General features: G+C 50.3%; 2 protein-coding genes across 2 annotated transcripts in view; one reads left to right on the top strand and one right to left on the bottom strand.

Annotated features, from left to right (window-relative positions):
- Positions 1 to 5,362, top strand: part of PROCA1 (protein interacting with cyclin A1) — a 7,749-nt gene extending 2,387 nt beyond the window's left edge. The window contains exons 3-6 of the mRNA XM_007452423.1: positions 1,807 to 1,893; positions 4,028 to 4,163; positions 4,444 to 4,602; positions 4,681 to 5,362. Of these exons, the coding sequence (XP_007452485.1) occupies positions 1,807 to 1,893; positions 4,028 to 4,163; positions 4,444 to 4,602; positions 4,681 to 5,362 (1,064 nt within the window). The remainder of the gene's footprint in view (positions 1 to 1,806; positions 1,894 to 4,027; positions 4,164 to 4,443; positions 4,603 to 4,680) is intronic.
- A 1,404-nt stretch (positions 5,363 to 6,766) lies between these two features.
- The window catches only part of SUPT6H (SPT6 homolog, histone chaperone and transcription elongation factor), a 23,062-nt gene continuing 9,130 nt past the window's right edge, over positions 6,767 to 20,698 (bottom strand). Inside the window, exons 19-36 of the mRNA XM_007452422.1 lie at positions 20,186 to 20,262; positions 19,791 to 19,926; positions 19,361 to 19,498; positions 19,115 to 19,282; positions 18,031 to 18,158; positions 16,698 to 16,905; positions 16,025 to 16,172; positions 15,448 to 15,590; positions 14,390 to 14,530; positions 12,658 to 12,853; positions 12,019 to 12,257; positions 11,350 to 11,463; positions 11,053 to 11,177; positions 9,215 to 9,327; positions 8,736 to 8,813; positions 8,473 to 8,639; positions 7,813 to 8,000; positions 6,767 to 7,552 (exon numbers count right to left, since the gene is read on the bottom strand). Of these exons, the coding sequence (XP_007452484.1) occupies positions 7,366 to 7,552; positions 7,813 to 8,000; positions 8,473 to 8,639; positions 8,736 to 8,813; positions 9,215 to 9,327; positions 11,053 to 11,177; positions 11,350 to 11,463; positions 12,019 to 12,257; positions 12,658 to 12,853; positions 14,390 to 14,530; positions 15,448 to 15,590; positions 16,025 to 16,172; positions 16,698 to 16,905; positions 18,031 to 18,158; positions 19,115 to 19,282; positions 19,361 to 19,498; positions 19,791 to 19,926; positions 20,186 to 20,262 (2,694 nt within the window). The 3' untranslated portion in view covers positions 6,767 to 7,365. The remainder of the gene's footprint in view (positions 7,553 to 7,812; positions 8,001 to 8,472; positions 8,640 to 8,735; positions 8,814 to 9,214; positions 9,328 to 11,052; positions 11,178 to 11,349; positions 11,464 to 12,018; positions 12,258 to 12,657; positions 12,854 to 14,389; positions 14,531 to 15,447; positions 15,591 to 16,024; positions 16,173 to 16,697; positions 16,906 to 18,030; positions 18,159 to 19,114; positions 19,283 to 19,360; positions 19,499 to 19,790; positions 19,927 to 20,185; positions 20,263 to 20,698) is intronic.

Below are 20,698 nucleotides of genomic sequence, written 5' to 3'. Positions count from 1 at the left end.
ACCGGTTTGGCTGCATTGTGAGGGCTGGATATGGGTAGTGAGACAGAAGTCAGGGAGGCCAGGCAGAAGTTTACTCCAGCTGTCTTGGTCAGAGATAATGAAGGCCTAAACCAAGACAGAGGCAGATATGGGGGCAGGTAGGCATGGCAAGACTTGGCCATCAGGTTGGTGAGAAGTGAGGGAAGGAATGATCCCTAGATTTCGAGCTGAGGTGTCTGTTGCTCTCTGAAATGGAAGATACAAGAGGAGGTGGCTCATGAAGGGTAGGGAGAAGATGGTGGGTTCATATGGGACATGCTGGTTTGATGTTTTGGGAATGTCCAAGAGGACATTGGCTACATGCTCAGGAAAGCAGTCTGAATTGGAGACCCAGATTTATGTCATTTTATTGGTGGATGTTGAAACCATGGAATTGGATAACATTATCCAAGACAAGCCTGTAGCTTCTTCTGAGGAGACCAAAGACAGAACCTTGGTAATCACCAATTTAAGGGGTACAGCAGAGAAAGAGGGGACAGCAAAGGAGTTAGGAAAGAACTAAAAAGCTGGGAAGGAAGAGAGATGAGAGGCGTCTGTCATGGGAGCCAAAGGAACAGTTTGCAGAAGAAAGAGATTGATTGGTCAACAGGGTCAAATGAGATGAGACGAAAAGAAGGCCACTGGGTTTGGCTATTAGATCACTGGTGGCCTTTGCCTGGGCTATTCTGCTAGAGGGGCTGGGACGGCTGCCATGCTGTAGGTGGCTGGAGTAGAAGAGAGAGGTAGAGACTCTGAGCTCACTAAAGTAGGGACTAGGCTTCCTTCACTGGTGCCGAGTAAAGCTAATACATCCGTTAAATGAGGGAGTGAATAAACTTGGATTGAAAAGGAAGAAGGGTGGGATATGCAGTGGCAGAGTGAGAAACAGGGTTCATAGAGTGTTTTGTTTGAAGATGTTCATAGCCTGTAAGGAGAAAAAAACCCCAAAACACTAAAGAGGCAGAAGGCGAGAATTCTGGCTGGGACCTAGAGTTCAGGTGCTTGGGCAGGAGGAAGGAGGGCCACTTCCTCAGGCTGGAAGTTGATGAGGGTGGGGACAGCCATAGATAATGCTGGTGAAATTTTGTGCTGAGAGGAACAGAAGCAGGGTAGGAGTTTCCAGGAAAGTGCTTGGAGTTTTATTCATTCATTCCATTAATTTTGAGTACTTCCTGTGCTGTGGAAAACAGCAGCTCACCAGGGACCGGTAGGATGACCGAGTGCCACTGAAAGCCCGGCTGAAGTCCCCAAGCAGTCAGCTACCTTCCTTAAGCAGGATTCAGCTCCAGTACCCCAAAGGACAAAGCTAATTGTAGGAGGAAAAAGGAAGTGGCAGACTCTACCCTGTGGTTGCTAATGGAGCTGCTGCCGGTTGGAGTTGTCTTTGGGAACACCCTGGGACAATTCCTGGAACCGTCCCTTCTTGCCTAGACTCTGGCTCACTCCTATTCATGACTCCAGATTCAGCTCCTATTATGCTTCTTCCAAGAAGGTCACCCCATCCCTATCTCAGTAGGTGTCCTTGTTCTGTCCTCCCACAGGCCTTCGTCCCCACCATTTCCCTCCCTGTCAGTGTCTGCCTCACACTACTGTCATGCACTGTTCCACAGACCTCTCCGGCCTCTCCCCTCCTCATGCCCTCCCCCAGCCCCTTGACAGCAGGTACTGTTGTGTCGTTCTTTTAATCTCTGCATCTTCTGGGGACTGCACCTGGAGCTTCTCAGGAAATGCTTTTTGAATGAATGGTATGGGGAGGGGGGCTGCTGTTACCTCTCTGTACTCTCTCAGATATAAACAGGTTACCCAGCTGGGGGAGAGGACATCTGCTGGGTGGTGTGGCGTCCAGCACTGACGCATCTACCTTCTCCTCTGAAGGTGGGTCTGTCTGGGGGAATCTCTGGCCCCAGGGGTCCCCACCACCCCTCACCTGGTGGTAGGCAGGAGGGAGGAAAGTGTTTGGTCCTGAAGGGGTCACCCAGCTGCCCTACCCTGAGACCCCTCCTTGTGCCAGAGAGGGCGGGCCACCCCTTCCTGGAAGCCACAATCACCCCTTTCCTTTGTACGGCACTTTATGTATGGTGCACCAATATCTTTGACACATGTAAACTGAGTCCTCCCAACAACCCTGCAAAATAGGTATTACCGTCATCCCCATTTTGTGAATAAGGAAATGAAGGCTCAGAGAAGTAAAGTAACTTGCCCTAGGTCACCCAGCTAGACTTGGACCCAGGCCTGACTACAAGTTCAGAGCAGTTGCCACCCTGCTGCCCTTTGCTCCAGTTCAGCCGTGCTGGAGAAAGCCCGAGGTGGTGGTGCAGGACTCTTACTCCCCCTCCCTGCCTCTTATTTCCCTGAGATGGAGAAAGGGCATGGGAGGAAAGGAAGCAGAAAGGGAGGCCACTAAGTGGATCAGGGGTGTATGGGGGACCCAGGCCCCCCAGAGCCTGGTGGGGGGGAGGGAAGGGGAGGAAGAATGTAGGGAAGGCTCAGACCAAGCTGCTGTCTCATCTCTCAAGAACTTTAAGGCCACTTGGAGTAACACACCCCCAGCCTGATTAGCTACTAGCTGGTGGCCAGTATGAGGTCTTGCCCCAGTTCCACCCCTTGTAGGGGCTGGATAAAGGCACAATCCTCCTGGCCCGTTTGGAGGGTTAGCCAGCCTTGGCACCCCAAGCTGGGCTGCCCTGGAAGTTGGGAGTGCCCGCCCCCTTCCTCCAGAGCCCCCTTCCTCCTCTGGGAGCAGGCGGAGCTGGAGTTCAGGGGAAACCTCCAGGAAGGTGCCTTGTCCTCTCGGCACAGGGAATCACTTCCTGGGCTTGTTTTAGATGGTGGCCCAAGGGGAGAGCCACTGGTAGACTGGGGCCTTAGGCAGGGTCAGAGGTGAGGCAGTGAGGGTGGAGGTGGGAGACACCAGTGTGTGCACAGGGCTTGCATTCAGCTGAGCAGAAGAGGTAGGAACCTTTCTTCAGGCCTTTCCCCTAATCCCCAGGCCTCTCCACAGCAGCTTCTCCCCTGTGCCCTGGGACATGGTATCTGTGTCGCCTACAAGGGGTGGACTGTTTTAAGTCTGTGGCTCTAAGACTGGGGACAGAGAATGGATGGGGAATGGGAACTTGATGAGTAAAGAGAAGGGAAAGAATCAAGAGTGAGCCTGGGAAAGGGGAGAGAAGTGAGAGTGAGAAAGGTGTCAGAGGGAGAAGAGAGAAGGAGGGAAAGGGAAGAGTTAGCAGGAGAAGCCAAGGAACATGACACACTGGAGGCTCAGGCCTAGCTCCCCTCCAGGCTTGAGCTGTCATGCTGCAGCAGGCCCTGGGGATGGAGTGGCTTCAGAGGCTGTGAGAGGTCGGACACTGGCCTCCTGGGCCTGTGTGGGGCAGGCGTAGGAACTGAGGATGCTGCTGCCGCCAGCTTTAACTGCTGGGGACTCTGAAGTGGTGCTCCCGTCTGCCATGGCAAGAGGGCCCTCCCTTACCCAGGTACTCTGTGCAGTGGGGTAGCTGGCAACTCCGAGCACTGGGTGAGGGGCAGGCAGGAGTCAGCAGAGGGCCCTGGGAAGGAAGGTAGGCTCCCACAGAAGGCAGGGGAGGGGAAGAGGCAGGTGTCACAGGACAGCAAGGGGGACTTGGTGAGACACTGTCCAGGAGTCTGCGAGGGGCAGGCAGAGTCACGCCGTGCACTGGGGAGAGGAGAGCGCTGGACTGTTACTACTACTCAGCAGTAGAAGCAGCTGTGGGGGGAATTCCCGGGCGGTCCAATGGTTAGGACTTGGCACTTTCACTGTTGGGGCCCAGGTTCAATCCCTCGTTGGGAGAACTGAGATCCCACAAGCTGCATGGTGCGGCCAAAAGAAAAAAAGAAAAAAAAAAACAGCTATGGGGGAGGGCGGGACGATGGTGGCAGCAGGTGAACTTGGTGAAGCCTTTATATTGAACTGTGGGAAGGGAGATCAGATATGTTGCCGCTGCTGCGCAGTGCGACCCACTCTTACCCCAGACTCCTACCCCATCAGGTGAATTCAAGGACACTGACAGGTGCTGCTGGAAACACAGAAAGTGCACCAGGCACATCATCCATCCCTTCACCTCTGACTATGGCCACCACGACGTGCACCTGCACTCTATCAGCCACTGTGACTGTGATTCTAGGTAAGGGCCCTCCTCCTTGGGAGACCCACAGCCCAGGAGAGACTCCTGCGTAGAGCCAGATCCAAAATTTTCACTGTGGTTCCCTGCTTCAACTTTGACCTGGTGCTACCAGCCCGGCCCCAGCTTTTGTAAACCTGGCTTGTGTTCCAGGAGCCACGGGGAGGTCTTTTGGCAGACTGGGCTGAACCCAGTGGAAGCCTGCTGTCCCTCAGGCTTCTTGCTCTGGGCCCCTGGGGAGTCATGGAGGCAGGGGAGCCAGCCTGAGTCCCCTGTGTGGCAGGCTGAAGGACTGCTCAGAGAAGACATATAGCAGTTCCAGAGATGTGGGCCTAACCTGCTCCCAAGATGTGGACTCGGCCTGTTTCAACATCATCCAGTGCCCATGCTTTGAGCTCATCCCAGAGGGAGAGTGTGTGGAGCGGTTCTGCTGTGGCTGGTGAGTGCCGGCGGGCCGATGGGGGTCACTGGCCCCCACACTCCGTCAACCATCTTTCCCTGTTCTCTTCTCCCCCGGGTACAAAAGCTACAGGCCTGTCTCTGTGGCAGTGATCCACCATCCCATCCACTGTGAGTGCGGGGCAGATGACCTAAACCAAGAAGAGGAAGAGGAGGAGGAGGAGGAGGAAGAGGAGGAGGAGGAGGAAGAAAGCAAGCCTCCCATCCCGACCCAGGTGGGGCCCCCTGCCCTCCCCACCAACACAGGCATGGGCATGGTCACAGGTACCCCTGACTTAGCAGCTCCCATCACCATCTGGCGTTCCGAAAGCCCCGCGGGGAAGTCCCAGGGCAATAAGGTGATCAGGAAGATAAAGAAGAAAAAGGAAAAAGAGAAAGACAAGGAGGAGGAGAAGGACGAAAAAGCAAAGGTGAAGAAAAAAGTCAAGAAGGGCAAGTTGACTAAGAAGAAAAGCCCAGTTAAATCAGAATCACCTCCAGACTTAAGCCGATCGTTAAGCCCAAGAGAGTTGGCCAGGATGTCAGAGTCCAGCCCAGACAGCCGGCGAGATCTGGAGAGTGAGGACAGTTACAATGACCCTGGGTGGGAGGAACCCTCCAGTGAGGATATTGTGGAGTCTTTATCACCCAGGAAGAGAGAGAAGAACGGGGTCCAGGCCAAGAAGCCCAGGATGAAGACCTCGTCAGTCAAGAAGGTCAACAAGAGGAAATCTCCCCCAGCATCAAACCCCAATCTCAGTTGAGGCCAGGGCGAAGAATAAATGTGATCAAACCTGTAGCTGACCCCCTGCTTCTCTCTCCCTCCAACCTGGCTATTTCGGGGAGGGGGGGAGGGGGGGAGGGGGCAGCTTCTGGGCATAACTGGAGCCAAGGGGCTAAGGAGCTGCAGGTGTTTCTGAAGGGCAATCCATCTTTCAAGAGGAAGCCCAGAGAAGGCAGGTGGGAGGGCAGGGAAGGGGCACAGCCTGGTTCTCTGTAACATCCTAGGTCCAGGGCAGGAGAAGAGCACCTCTGGGTGGGAAGGAGGCTTCCTGTCTACTGGGAGACAGGTCTGTGCAAAATCCACTTGGTGATAGGCATTGTGTGCAGTGATACCACTAATAAACTGAAACTTTTAACCCACTCTGTGCTGCCTTGCCTGGCATTTCCCTACTCTAAGTGGCCCTGGGGCAGGTGCTGGTGGCATCAAGAGGAACATGATGAACCTTCCCAGCTGGTGTGGCCCTGCTCCTGCTAGGCCCTTCTAGGCCTTTTGTGCTGAAGGGAAAGGAACTGAATTCCTGTCAGAAGGCCAGCCCCTTCCCCCAACTCTTGCCAACAAACAGCCAAAGGGATCTTGAATGAAGGAAAGCAAGGCGGGAAGCTCTCCAAGTTTGGGCAGCAGTGGCCTTTTCTGACTTCTCTGCTGAGCCCCAAGCAGAGGAAAGGAAGGGGGAAAGCTTTGCTTTCCCAGAGCTGACAGGCAAAGCTCTGAGGTGAAGCCCTAGTGAAGAAACACAGGGAGATCAGTCCAGAACAAAAGAGGCAATGGGGCTGGGGGAAGTGACTAGTCAGCTCTCTTCGTCAGGGCTGTGTGTGTGTGGGACCAGGTGAGTGGGGGGCCCATCCTGGGGGAGATACACTTGACTCATGTGGAGGTACTGTCAGATACCAAGGCCCAGCCAGCAAAAAGGGGAAAGAGAGGTGCAGGGTTCAAGTGGAGACACCCAGATTGACTTGTGGCCTTTCTCCCATGTGCCAGAGAAGACTAGAAGGCACAGTGGATGGGGTGGCTGTGTGTGAGTGTAATAGCAGCTGCTAACATTTCCTGAGGCCTGTGAGGTCCCAGGCACTGGACTTAGCACTTCACACATTCTTTCTTAGTCCTCACAGCTGCCCTGCTGAGCTAGGTATCATCATCTCCATTTTACAGATAAGAAAGCTGGCTTAGAGACAACAGGACCTTGCTCAAGGTCACAGGGCTGGGAAGTGGAGCAGGGATGTGACCTAGGCAACATGGTACAGAAGCCACCTGCTTCTCTCTAAGTCCCTGCCTCTCTGATGGCCTGGAAGAGGGAGTCAAGGGAGCCCTCAGAGCTCCAAACACTGCTTTGCAAGCTCCCCCTCAAGAGGGGGAGACTTGGAGAGAGGCTTTGCCAAGTGCTCTGTAGAAACACTGTTTATTCAAATGACGGGCAGGAAGCGTGGCAGCAGGGGGTAGGGGCAGCCAGGTGGGACTGGGCAGGTTAGCACTGCTCCCCTACGTCCCTTGTGATCCTGCTTTGATAGCCACCCAAGCTGTTGGTATCGGTCAGAAATACCTTCCCTCCTCTCTCCTGTCCCAAACTGAATAAATAGCATTCATCTCCCCACGAGAGCTGGGGGAGACTCACGTGCTGAGCTGGGGCTCCATCACAGCCCAGAGTCCGGTGAGAGCAGAAGCTCAAGATGGCTTGTAGGGAGTAGAACACAAAACTGTCCCACTCTCATTTTCTTCTTCCTCTTCTTCCTCCCTGCCACACTCCCTTCCCAGCCTGGTCCCAGGACAGGTGGTCGGTGAGGACCTGGAGTGGGAGTATTGTTGCCTAGCGTATACTGAGCTCAAGTGTGCAAGGCCATCCAGACTGTCACCCATCCAGGCTGACCACCAAAGAGAACGTCAATTCACTCCACTTTATGGACAGAAAAGGAGGGGCAAGGAGTGAGGCAATGGGCAGCCAGGCCTCTCCCAGCCTCAGAGGTAACCAGAGTCCTAGGAGCAGGCCCCCTACCGATCCATCTCGTCCAGGAGTGGGGTGGCGTCGCCAGCAATAGACATGGGGGTGCTTTCGATCATAGGGCTGGGGGAGGGCCGAGGTGTCAGCCGCTGCTTCTGTTTCCGCCGTTCTGCCTCCTTCTCCTGAAGCCACTGTTCCGCCATCTTCCCCCAGTCGATGGCTGCATGGCTGTTGGACCTGAGAGGGAGAACAAGGGCCTTTGAGACTGGGACCCTCTAGAAGAAAGCCTTCCCAGCAATCACTGGTGAGCGTCCATTCTTGCAGAAATGGACCTCGCCTCTATGGACAGCAGCCATGGCCAGCTGCCACACTGTGTTCTTCCCTCTTCTCCCAGAAAGCAATCCTCCTGGGGACATCACCTGGGTCATGGCTGTCAGAAGATCCAGAGCACCTCCCTCTACTAATAACCTGTTCTGTGCTACCATCTGTATACTTACTTTGGCTGCTGCTGCCGTTGCCGGGAGCTGGAGGAGGGCTGGGGCTGGGGCTGGGCAGACTGAGGGGTGGTGCTGGCCTGTAGCTGGTGGTACTGTGGTGTGGTGATGGGCTGGCTTGGGGTTGTGTAGGAGTAGCTGGGGGTCATTAGTGGCGTGGCCACTGGCTGCTGGGCTGGCGTCGGGAACACCTGGAGAAGGGTGAACAGTTGAATTGGGACAGGTTTTGTGCTTATTTGGTTTTTCTGTGAATTTCTGGCAAGCTGAAAATTTGGGCTCCATCCAGAGCCTTCCAGCTGACCCTCTCCTGAGCAGTGTGTGGTTCTGAGCAGCAGAGGCAGGCCAACACGATGGGACCTGGCACCACAACACAGTGCACCCTTGACCACTTGAGGTTGCTAGAGGCTTGAGGATTCTAAAGATCCCGAAAGACTCTGTGGAAAGGTCAGAACTTCTCTCATTCCCTTTCCCCTTAAATGGGCCTGAGAAAAAGGAACATCTGCTGGAGACAGTTCCTAATGCTGTAGTAGCACCCTCTCCTTATGAAGGCCCTCATGGTGGGCACTGCAGAGGCCAGTCTATGGACACAGGTTGGTGAAGGATGACCGTTCCCTTTCACCCTTCCCCACCCTCTGCAGGGAGCCTCGTCCCCAAGCCACGTACATGGTAAGCGCTGCTGCCCCCTCCACTGCCGCCATAGCCATACTGGCTGGAGGCCCACTGCGCTGGGGTGGCATTAGGGTTCTGGCCTTGGCCTGTCACGGCAGCAATGGCACTGAACACCTGTGATGTCATGTTCTGGGGCAGGGCGTTCACAGCCCGTGTCAGATCTGTAAGCACACAGAGGTGGGAGATGGGCAAGTTAGAGGTGACAGTCCTTCTAGCTCCATCCCTCTTACCCCCAGTCCCTGGCACGAGCTCCTTACCTGCAAGGTTGATGTTGGCTGGGGTAGCATTGATAGAGGCAGGTGTCCGGGTCCTGCTGCTGCTACTGGGGGTTATGCCTGTAAGAAATGGCCCAAATTACGTCTCACCAGAAACCTACTTCTGGTTTTACAACTGGGGGGCTGGGAGAGGTACTGAGGTGGGTGGAAAGAAGGGAAGCTGGGGGGATTCCCTGGCGGTCCAGTGGTTAGGACTCTGCGCTCTCACTGCTGAGGGCATGGGTTCAAGCCCTGGTCGGGGAACTAATATCCCACAAGCCACGTGGTGTGGCCAAATAAATACATAAATTAAAAAAAAATAGGGAAGCTGTACAGGCAAAGTGGAAGATGGAATAGGAATTAAGAGAACTACAATGACAGCCTAGGCCTCAGCCCCTCCTGTAGAAGGCTAGTGATTATCTTGACTCAGCACTTAGGTGTCCCTCAACCACACTCCACAAGTCAGAGAGAGTAGAACTCACCTGGTACAGGATCCTGATAATGATCCTTAAACCATCTGAAAAGGCCATTCACAGTTGGGAAGATTTGGCCCCGGTACCGGAATCCTTCTGGAGTCACTGTTACATATTCTATCCTGGGATTTTGGGAGGAAACGTGCATCAGATACCACTTGTGGCCAGCTGCAAGAGAGCGGCCAGAGCAGATTTCCACCATGTGAAGTAGCCACACTGGGTGCTGGGGGAAAGGAGAGATAAAAGAGCCAGTCCCTGACCCTGTAAAAGGAGGCTGCACTCGGTGAGGTGAGGAGGGCACAGCAGAGTCCAGGCAACGCCAGGAGTCAGCAGTCCCTGGTGTGCTATGTTCAGGCTGCCAGAAGAAGCCTTGCTGGGGGCTGGGCCACCGTCCTGCGCTGCAGTATGTTGGCAGCACACTGCAGGTGAGGGTTACTGAGATCAGAGTGTCAGGGTTGGGAGGGACCTCCCAGGGCAGCAAAGCACAGCTCCCCACGAGCCGGAATCTGGAAGTGCTTCTTGACGGTGGTTGGTCTGCCCTTATTTAACACTTTGCCAGAGCAGAGAGTGGATCAGAGGATGGGCTCTGGGTTCAGACCCAGTCCTTGTTCCAGTTTTGTCTCTGCCACTCATCACCTATATGGCTTTGTACCAAGTTACTAAACCTGAATCTCGGCCTCATTTGTAAAATGAGGATAACAGCACTTAAACCTATAGCGTGGGTATGAGGAATAAATGAGACAACACATAAAGCACTTATCACAACACTTAAAACAGGTTGTGCTCAATAAAGGATAGCTGTCAACAGCCAACAGTCAACGCTAGTAAGCATGGCAATGTGCTGACTCATATTAAGCTGAAACCTGCTTCCTAGATCTTCTACCCAACTGTTGTTCAATCTGCACCACAAGGAGTTTGTACCCCTTTCCACGGGATGCTATCATATTGCCTCTGCTCCTGGTTAAAGTCCCCTGTTGGTTCAATTGTTGCTCATGGGATAGTTTCCAACCACCACATGGCCCTGGCTGCCATCTTCTGGAAGCATGCTGGTGAGTCAGAAAAGGATTCTCAGAAACAAGCACAATATTCCATAAATGCCCACGATGGTGCAGGGTCCAGCGTCCAGAGCTTCTTGTCCTCTGGCCTCTGAGCCCCTCCTAACAGAGCCCACACTGTGCATCATGTGCGAGCAGTACAGGACTAAGAGCAGAAAGGCACAGGCCGTGGCCAAGGACCGAAGGGAGGATGGGGGAGTAGAGAAGGCTAGTATGGCTATCAGTGTGGGTAACGGACACAAAGAAAGCAGGCCTAAGGAAATCAGACTTTGTCTGATGCAGGGTGAACAAAGGAGGGACTCAGATAGAGGAATACCTAGGAAGGCCAGCCTGTCAGTCATACACAGAAGGGAGTGGAGCAGGTTGGTGACTGGAAGAGATGCTTTCCTGACCTATCCCCGCACAGCACAGGCTCACCACAGCAACAGTGAGCCACCGTGTGCTGAAAAGCCCTGGTGAGGGTGAAGCAGAGAGTGGAAGGAGTGACCAGTGTGCTGGCCCCCATCTTTGCCAGTCAGGTGGAGAGAGTGTCTGGTGATTTCTATCACTCTCTGGGAGGGAGAAGAGGTGAAGGGAACTCCTTTTCACAGGGTTGATTAAAGAACCTTTCTTATTCAGTCTGCCTTTTGCCTCTAAATCATCACCCTCTTTCCCCACCTCCAACCTCCACCTCCACTCTCAACAGATAAGAGGAGAAAGGCAGTCAAGCAGAACCAGAGAGAGTACTGTTTGGGGGCCTGCTAGCCTATCTGTGGACCCCAGTGGCAGCACCTTCTCAGCACCAGTGCTCACCTGGGTTTACCCCGGGGCTGGTATCCCAGTAGGAACTTGCCGGGCAGTTCCTTGCAGGCACAGATGAAATAGGGAATGAAGGTGGGCTTCTCCTTCTTAGTTTTGATGAGCAGCTCCTCTAATTTCTGGGGGTAGAATGAGGGGGAGAGGTTGGGATAGCAGCATGCTTGGTACACAATGTCTGGCTCACACATGATGTACACCTCCTTCACCAGCTGAGCATCCCCTACACTGAAGGGAAACCATACATCCGTAAGTGACTGGGAGGTGTCATCCCTTGCAGGGCCCTGGTCTCACCTTACGGTCCCCACCACTGCAGTCCTGATAATACTTGTGGTTCAGAAGGTCCCGGGCAAAGGATGCCATAGGCTGAACATAGCGGGCAACAATCTCATCCAAGTCTTCAAATTCCTGTGGGAAGAAAAAGGCCCCGACTGTCATATCCAGAGCTGAGATTCAGCCTTTCATCACATCCACCTGGAAGAGAACCCATTGGAGGGGAGGAACTTCCCAGCCCTGCGGCAGCCTCACTCTGCTGCAAAGTCCCCTCAATTTATCCATCTGTTTGAGTCATGCCCAGATTTATTAGCTTACAAGGCACAAAATCCTTTAATTCATAACTTTAGTTCTCCCTTAGTGCTTGGGAACAATAGGGGGCTTCATAAAATTTCTCTCCACTGAAAACAGGACAAAGAAATTTGGTGTGTGTGTGTTATGCACGAAGTGCTTGCATGTGTATTTTCTCCTCTTCCTCCAGCAGTTCTCTAGTCTATTTTAAAATCCGGAGGACAGGGAAAGAAGTGCAAAATACACAAAACTGATATCAAATTACTCATTTCACAACCAACCTCCTGTTTTGTTGCTCTGTGTAGCTAAAATACAATGCATACCAGTAACTAAGGTGAAAGTGGTTTGTTTCTGGAAGCAGGAGTGGGGATGCTAGTGCAGGCAGGGGCTGCCTCTCACCTCACTGTTGATCCACAGGGTGGCTCCCAGGCTGAAGGCATTTTCCTTGCCCTCTTCTCGCACATCCACGTGCTGGTATATGCCGTCACTGACCTTCCAGGTCACTGTCAGGTGATTTTCACCCTTGCTGCTCGGTCGGATGATCACGTCACCCTGGTCCATGGTCTCCATCATTTTTTCTGCTTGCTTAAAATTTATATTATGGAAGGATGGGTGTGCAATCACTCGCTTGATATATGCTGAAGAGAGCAGGAAAGAAGCATAGATCAGGTGATGGGACTGGGAGCCAACATCAATGGGACAGGCCATGGCTTAATCTCTGACCCACTACTGAATTCTGAGACTCTTTCACCCTCTCTGGGCCTGGATTCTCTGATATGAACGATATGTTAACCTGGGCCCCTGGGTGCTGAGAGAATGAAGCTTTAAGAGTCACAATGCATTAGCAAAGAAAATGTGACCCAAGAAGACCCCAGCTTCCAGCCCTGCCAATGGCTCCCTTTCATGATGCCTCTGGGTCTCGGCACCTCAGAGCTGAGCACTCACTCCCACTGGGAAGCTGAGCAGTCAGCAGTGCATCCTGCAGAGGGAGAGCTGCCAGGACTTGGGGTGCACAGGCATGGTCGTGGGCACACTCACTGGTCCGCTGCTGCTTCCGTTTCATGTCTTCCTCCTGCTTGTGGTCTGCTGCTTCAGCGTCAAAGTCATAGTAGGTGTCCTTGGGCAGTTTCCACTCGTTGTTCCTGTCCATGAGGTCTGAGGTGCGGCAGGTCAGGTCTGCACTAAACTTCTCGATGTCAATCTTCATGATGCGGCAGTGAACAGTCATTCCCACCTAGATCCACAGAACATTTGAGCTGGAAGGGACAAAGATGGTCTAGCCCGATGCCCTATTTTACATGTGAGAAAAGCAAAGTCCAGGCAGAAAGGTGGAGTGACTGCCCAAAGCCAGCCAGCTACTGAGTGGCAGATTAGCAGGAGTTCAGAGTTCAGTTTCATCTGCAGACTACAGTCTGTGCCCTGTACTGATGCCTCCCACTCTAGGCAGAAAAACCAACTGAAGCCTCCTGGGACATATTCTGTCACTGGTAATATTCCCTTTTCTCATAAAGCTGCCTAATTATTGCTGCTAGGATGTGATCCAAGTCTGGCTGCCCTTTTTTGAGGGAAAGCAAAGTAGTAGCTATTTTCTGTACTTTACCCCTGATTTGAGCCCTTCTGTCTAAAGAGTGACAAAACCCAGTCATCTGCATGGCTCTCCTTCTGAAAATCTCCCTAGCTTCATTTACAGGCATACCTTGGAGATATTGCAGGCTCAGTTCCAGACCACCGCAATAAAGCAGATATCACAATAAAGTGAGTCACAAGAATTTTTTAGTTTCCCGGTACATATAAAAGTTATGTTTACACTATAGTCTACTAAGGGTGCAACACTATTGTTTTAAAAAATGTACATACCTTTGTTAAAAAATACTTTATTGCTTAAAAATGTTAACCGTCACCTGAGCCTTTAGTGAGTCCTAATCTTTTTGCAAGACTAACATCAAAGACTACTGGTCACAAATCACCCTAACAAATACAATGAAAAAGTTTGAAATACTGTGAGAATTACCACACATAAATGTGACAGACACGAAGTGAACAAATGCTGTTGGGAAAATGGTACTGATAGACTTGCTCGATGCAGGGTTACTACCAACCTTAAATTTGTAAAAACAAACAAACAGTATCTGCAAAGGTCAATAAAATCAGGTATGCCTGTATTCGGAATGTCTTTCCCCAGCCTTCCTAAGTCCATAGGCTCAGGGGTTCACAACACTTAGAACCAAAGTATTTGGCAGATCTGGTACCAGCTGTATCACTAACAAACCAGCTGATCCTGGAAAAGGCACTCAAATTTCTCTGAAAAAAGGAGGTAGTATTTCCTTCCCCATCAGGCTGTGAGATTTGAGTCAACATATGTAAATGTCAAGGGCTGTTATCTAGTGTGTGCATAATAAATGGCAGCTCTGACAAGAGAATACTAGAACAGAAAGGGAGCTTAGCCTTTCTGCTTCACAGCATGTAATGCTGGGCCCTGCTTCCTGCCCGCCGGACTAAACCACAGCTTCCCACACAGGAAGAGAGAGCCCTCTCTCAAAGGGCTGGCAATTTGATGAAATTTCACAAAGGCAGGGCACAAAAGCTGCTCCTCATTCAGACAGACGGTTCTTGCCCTGACTTCACTCAACTGTTTATAAATCCTCCTGAAATGCTCCCCACCAGGAGCCACTGGGAACAGAGCCTAACTCCTGGTGGGGACAGCCCAAAGCCAGCCTGATTTGGGCAGCTGAAAACTGCACCAGGGGCCTTACCCCAGTCATTCACCTACCTTCACTCGTTCCTCCGGCCGCTTTACCACTTTGTCACTGAGGAATTTGGTGGGGATGAAGCCAGTGACACCATTGTCTAGCCTTGTTTTGACACCGATGGCCTGGCCTGGGCATGAACCACTGTCAAAGTGGTTCCAGACCTAAAGAGGGCATCAGGAGAGGAGCTTGATCATTAAGATTCTGGAGATCACACATTCAGAAAAGAGCTGCCAGCAGTGCTGTAATTCATTTTACCACTGACACTGGCATCATGATGTGAGAACACAACAACTTAGCCACCCAGCAACACAGAATTTGAATATTCCCAAAGTTCCTTGACTCATAACTCATGTTTGGCACCACTGGCCATCAGACCAATTTTTTATGTTAATCTAATTTATATGTCCCTCCAGCTACAACTGAAGCCCCTCCCTCCCATTCTGTTCTGACCTAGTGGGCCTAAGAAATCTCTCTGTCAGTCTCCTCAGAACAACTCATTTCAGTGAACCAGGCACACCTTGGCTCTTTTATAACCTGGACAAATCTCACCAGCTTCTTTTATTGGGTAAAGTTAGGAAGCTGTCTATTTTACAGTCTGCCTAAATAACATTTGAGGATCCAGAAAAAGCTTTCAGGATGGCTTTTATGAGTTCTAACCATGAGAAAAGCAGATGATGTCTAGAAGAATGTGGGAAAAATTAAGATGTGTGTGGACAGTGAAAAAATTGAAGGGAGCCTTACAGATACCTTCTAACTAGCATAGGGACACAGTGCCTACACTGTATGTGAGAAATGCATATATCCTCTTGTCTCTACTCTGGTTGAGCTACATCCTCAGAGAATGGGAAACAAGAATTAAGGGTTGAGCGAGAACAGAAAAAACCACATAGATCATTTCTGACTAGCATACAGAGGGACTTCATGTTAGGCCTATATGCATTCCAGCCCTCTTCCTTCTTTGTGTATTCACTTGGTAAAGTGTCATCTAAACTATCCCCATTCTTGGTTCCTTTCTAGGGCACTGAGACCATTCAATAAAGGAAATTCAGTGTTACCATGGTAACAATGCAGCACATACCTCGCTTAGTTCAGGGAAATTGTCCTGTTGACAGAAGGGGCACTGCCATAGCCCTGTCTCATCGTTGCGGATTGCCTGGTCATAGCTCTCACCCTGTGGACGCCTATGGGCGATGCCAGTGACGTTGCAGATAATGAGCTTTCCTGGAGAAAGGGGAGAGGAGGAGAGGGAAGGGAAGAAGAGAACAGGAAGCAGGCTAAGGGAACTGGAGACGTAACTCCTTCCCACCAGCCGTTTAGTGACAGAACTTCTGTCCTAGAGCACCTCCACCGATTTCCTTCACATCCTCGAAAAGGGAGATCTTCCCCTCATTTGATGACAGGAAAATGAGGCCATAAGACTGACCCCATGAAGACCCCACAGCAGCAGGTTAAAAGCATAATCTGACCTTGAACTCAGCTTTGACTTCCAGCTCAGGGCACTATAACCTTTTTAGAAGTTTCCCGGGTCTTTCCCACCTACAGTACAAACCTGCCTCATTCTGCTGGAACTGTTGCTTGGTTTGAATGTGTACAGTAAACGCATCCCCTCACCCCTACATATCCTCCTCCAGCTAAAAAACAGACACAGAATTTACCAATGTAGAAGGTCTCTGGTGTTTCTTTGGTTAACATATTGAAGATTTCCTCTGTGTTGGGAGAGCGATAGGCTGTCCGGAGGTCCTTATACCGACAGCTCAGCTCTGCTCGGATGTCATACAGAGTGATGTGTTTGTCACCATAGCCCTGGGGAAGAAGCCCCCGTCAAGAAGAGCCTTGCAACTGCTCCCCAACTGAGCCATCAGGGGTTTTGATGAAAGAAGTAAGCCAGTTGGCTCCTGTCAGGGTTTCTCTTCTTTCCCCCCAACATTTACTAAAGGACTAAAGGAGGTTTTCAAACTTTTTCTTAGCCATGGAACACTGTTCTGATAAAAATGCCTCACGGAACCCCCATGTGTAAAACAGACAAATGCAAAGACGCACCATTGTAAAGGAGGAAAGAGGGCCTAGAAGGAAACCCTGCTACTCAACCCCTCCCAGCTCCCTCGCAATGTGCCCCCAACAATGACTGCAGCAGTCTGCGAGACGTCCTTGGCTCCTTAATAAGCAGACTGAAAACTTCCTTGAGAAACCCAGTACAGCACGGGGAGAAGGATCAGGTCTCCTACACTAACACTATTAGGGTTTCTCTGAGGACTTGCTGCCTGAGTCTCTTCTCAACTAGGCCACTTGGGATAGTTTCTGTGCCAGGCCTTGTACACTATCACCCACCTGCCTCTCCAGTTCTTCTGCAAAGGCATCCAAGTCCAGGTCCTTGAGTCGCTCTGGATTTTCCAAGATCTCCTCAAGGGCCCCTGCAGGGTTGGCATCCTCGGCTGATTCATCATATTCCAGAGCATCCACTGCCATCTTCCTGGCCCACTCATAGGTCTCAGGGTGAACTCGGGAACCATCAAGGACTTCAATATATGAGTCAGTGCTGAAGGAAAGGCAGAAAAGGGGCAGGATATATAACGAGAAGCTTCTACTAACAACCCAGATGGCCACCAATGGGGAACTGGTTAAATAAATTAGGGTACCTCCATACAATGGAATACTATACAGCCATTAAAAAGAATGAGGTAGATCTATGTGTGCTGACATGGAAAGATGGCCACAATATACTGATATGTGAAAAATGCACTGCAAAACACTATGAACCGTATGATCCCATTTTTGTAGTAAATGGGTAGTTAGTAAATGCATAGCAAAAATAAAATTTAGAAAGTTGTAGTATACATCAACTTGTTATGGTAATTATCTCTGGGGGGTGGGATTATGGGGGACTTCCACTTTCTGCATAATATTCCTATATGTTGAATTTTATATCATGAACTTATATAAGTCTTATAATAAGATAAAACAAGAAGGGGGAAGAAGACCTTTGAGAATTTGCTGACAGCTACTTTCCCCCATAAAGCCTTCCCAGGCTGGTCTTGCCCGTGCACTCACATGGACCTATGTTATTCGTGGAGTGTTACAGCAAAGCTGGGTGGAAAATGAAGTTTTAGAACTTGAAGCCTATTTCCCCACTGATTTCCATTACTGAATGAGGAGCTATGTGCCCGTGGAAAAGATCCTCCAAAGACTGAGTTGATAACTTCTGGAGAGGAAGAGGTCAATAGTGAAGTCCAAAGTCCATGTGAACAGAACTTTCTCTCAATAACATCATCTCAAAACATACCAAATCTCTCTCCCCCTTCCTTATGCCTCAGACCCCCACACTGCTTCTCCACTGCCCCTTCTCTTCCCACCCTTATCTAGCCACAACGAATCATTAACAACAGAACAAGTATGTGTTTACTGAACCAAGTCTTATGTTTTCTGTCCTTAATTTATAAACTAAGTTGGTTCTTTTTTTGTTTCTCTCACAAAAAAGCTTCACATAATTGAACTGATCTTTTCCATAGGTCAGAGGCTCTTGACTAAATAAAGGTTCCTCACCTTTGCTTTAAAACATTTCCTAATTTAAACAGCTTGTGGCCCTTTGACAGCCCTAATCCCTGAATCCCCAAAGCAAAGCCCAAGAGAATTCCTCTTGGCCCACCCAGGCAGAGGGCATCACCTGTCCCCCAGGGAGGCCGTGTCGATCTTGAGGAAGCCAGCGCAATTCATGAAGACTTTGGGACCCATGTGGCACATGGTGACCAGCTGGGTCCGGCTCTCGAGCCTGGTGTTGTTCTGTTTCAGGATCTAGAAGAGCAGACTGGAGTAAGCTGGAGCAGTAGGCAGGCCCCACCTCCCAGCCTGCTTTCAGGTCTCTGGGAAATCCTCCATGATGGGAATTTTGCCGCCACACCCCGATATCTAACTGAGCACTGCACCATACTACTACTAAAAAATTATGTTAAAAAACTACACTATGCCAAGCAAAGATAATACATACCTAACGTATTGCTTCAAAGTTCATGATACAGTCAAGTAGCCACCCCATATTAAGAAAAAAAAAAATTACAAATACTCTTGAAGATCACTACATACCCTCCTCTGTACTGAAATCCTTTTTTTCCACTGGGGAAAACCCCCCCACTATCCTGGGCTTCCCTAGTGGCACAGTGGTTAAGAATTTGCCTGCCAATGCAAGGGACACAGGTTCGAGCCCTGGTTTGGGAAGATCATATGCCACGGAGCAACAAAGCCCATGTGCCACAACTATTGAGCCTGCGCTCTAGAGCCTGAGCTCTGGAACAAGAGAAGCCACTGCAATGAGAAGCCTGTGCACCACAACGAAGAGTAGCCCTGCTCGCCACAACTAAAGAAAGCCTGCATGAAGCAACAAAGACCCAATGCAGCCAAAAATAATTATACACACACACACACACACACACACACACACTTAAAAAAAAAAAAAAAAAAAAAACCCCACTATCCTGAGGTCTGTGTCTAGTACACTCTCGCTTTCCTCCATCTCTTTTAAATCATGGCTCAGGTTATCTTTTCCATGAGCCACCACTGTACAGTAGTGAAGACCATGACTGTGGCCACCTGGTCTGAAGTCTGACTCTTGACTCTCTCTAGCTTGATGACTCTAGGCAAGAGGTAAAGTGCCTTTACCTCTCTGACCTTGGTCTGCCTGTCAAAGCATACTGGCAAAGTAAAGGTTCAATGAAACAGAACTTTTCTTTTTTTCTGATTCAACCCAATCCTACCTTTAGGAGATGGGTCCCTTTTCGAGGTCCCAGGCCACAGACATACTGAATTAAGGCCTGGCTGTAGGGGTGGGCAATGGCACGGTTGACATCAACTCCAACCTCATTGACTCGGTTGATAAATTCACAGTACAAGGCGTTGAGCAGCTCTTCTTTCACCACATGCTCCTGTCGACACACAGCAGGCAGGGATAAGGTTATTGTGCCACTCTGTCCACTTGGGCCTATCTGTCAAATCCTACTCACCTGCAAGGGGTGAAACTTGAGGCACAGAATGTCTTCATCAGAGCTGCAAACCTGGGCAAATTCAATCAGAGGGTCCTGGATACGCCGGGCCAGGGAGACTGCCTGTCTCAGCACAGGAGGGTAATCCCGGAACTCTGCCTAGAGTCAAACGAGGGTCAGCAGGGCCATAAAGTCTCCTCAGCTCTAACAGCAAGAGGAAATCCAAACCACCTGGCTTTTTAAGTCAATTTCTCTTCTCTGGGACCATTTTTCCTGGGACCAATTTAATCTCTGGGGCTCCCCATCTGAACCGTGACTGGCACAATGGAGATCCTCTGCATAGGTAAGTGAACAGGTGCAATCCTGTGCCCCCATAATCTTTGTTTCCCCAACTCCCTGGGATTGATAGCTCTTGCCTGTGCAGGGCCTAAGGGTGGGGCTCCAGCATTACCTCTGATTTCTTGCTGTTCATATAGAGAATGGCCAATTCATTGTCAATCAGCTCCACCCCAATAGAGGACAGCTGTTGACCTTGGTCCAGCTCATGCACGATGCGCTTCACATCCTCAATCAACATCTGGGCGTCCCTGGAGGAATAAGGGGTGCTGGTCAGGGATATTTCTGGACAGTTTCTCAGGGATGAACCATCTCATGGCTGGAAGTGGGGGAGGAGAGAACTTTCAAGACAAAGAGGTACAATATCCCCAGGGATATCCCCTGGGGATGGGGATATTACCAAGGCTCTACACAGGCGCATGCCTACTCTGTAACAGGGACAGAGCAGATTCAACAATAAAGAATGAGTGACTTTAAGCCAGGCCTGGCCCAATCCCCTGGTACCCCTACCTGTTCTCTCCTGCAACTGTCACCACATGAGGCTTTTTGTTCAGGAGGAATTTCTTTAGAGTTTCAATGTCTTGAGCCTGGAGTGAAAGAAAATTGGAGCTGAAGGACTTTGAGGATAGGGAGATTTCAAGCACTTCTCTCTCCCTAAGTAGCTTGAGACCTTACAAGACCACAGAACAATGATGCATCACACGTTGTCAAACTGGAAGACAAAACGAGGGGACTAGGACCTCTAGTCTGAATATTGTACTTCTGTTAATATTTCCTAAGATTATTACACTTCTGGCTTATACCTGAGTTGTGGTTAACTAAACATACTTAGGTCTTTTTTAACATAAACCACTGCCTGGCAGTCAAGACTATTCTAATCTCCACTTTAAGATTTTTCTTTCTTTTTTTAAAGAGATGTTTGCTGAAAATTATTTTTTAGAATGGAGCTCTGTCAATAAAATTGAAAGATACCTTTATGCTAAAAAAAATCAGAAGCATATACACGAGATGAATTCAAATTTC

This window comes from Lipotes vexillifer, unplaced genomic scaffold (genome assembly GCF_000442215.2).
Source record: "Lipotes vexillifer unplaced genomic scaffold, Lipotes_vexillifer_v1.1 scaffold216, whole genome shotgun sequence".
Lineage (NCBI taxonomy): Eukaryota > Metazoa > Chordata > Mammalia > Artiodactyla > Lipotidae > Lipotes > Lipotes vexillifer.
Note: the sequence above shows the minus strand (reverse complement) of the source record. Positions and strands in the feature narration are given on the sequence as shown.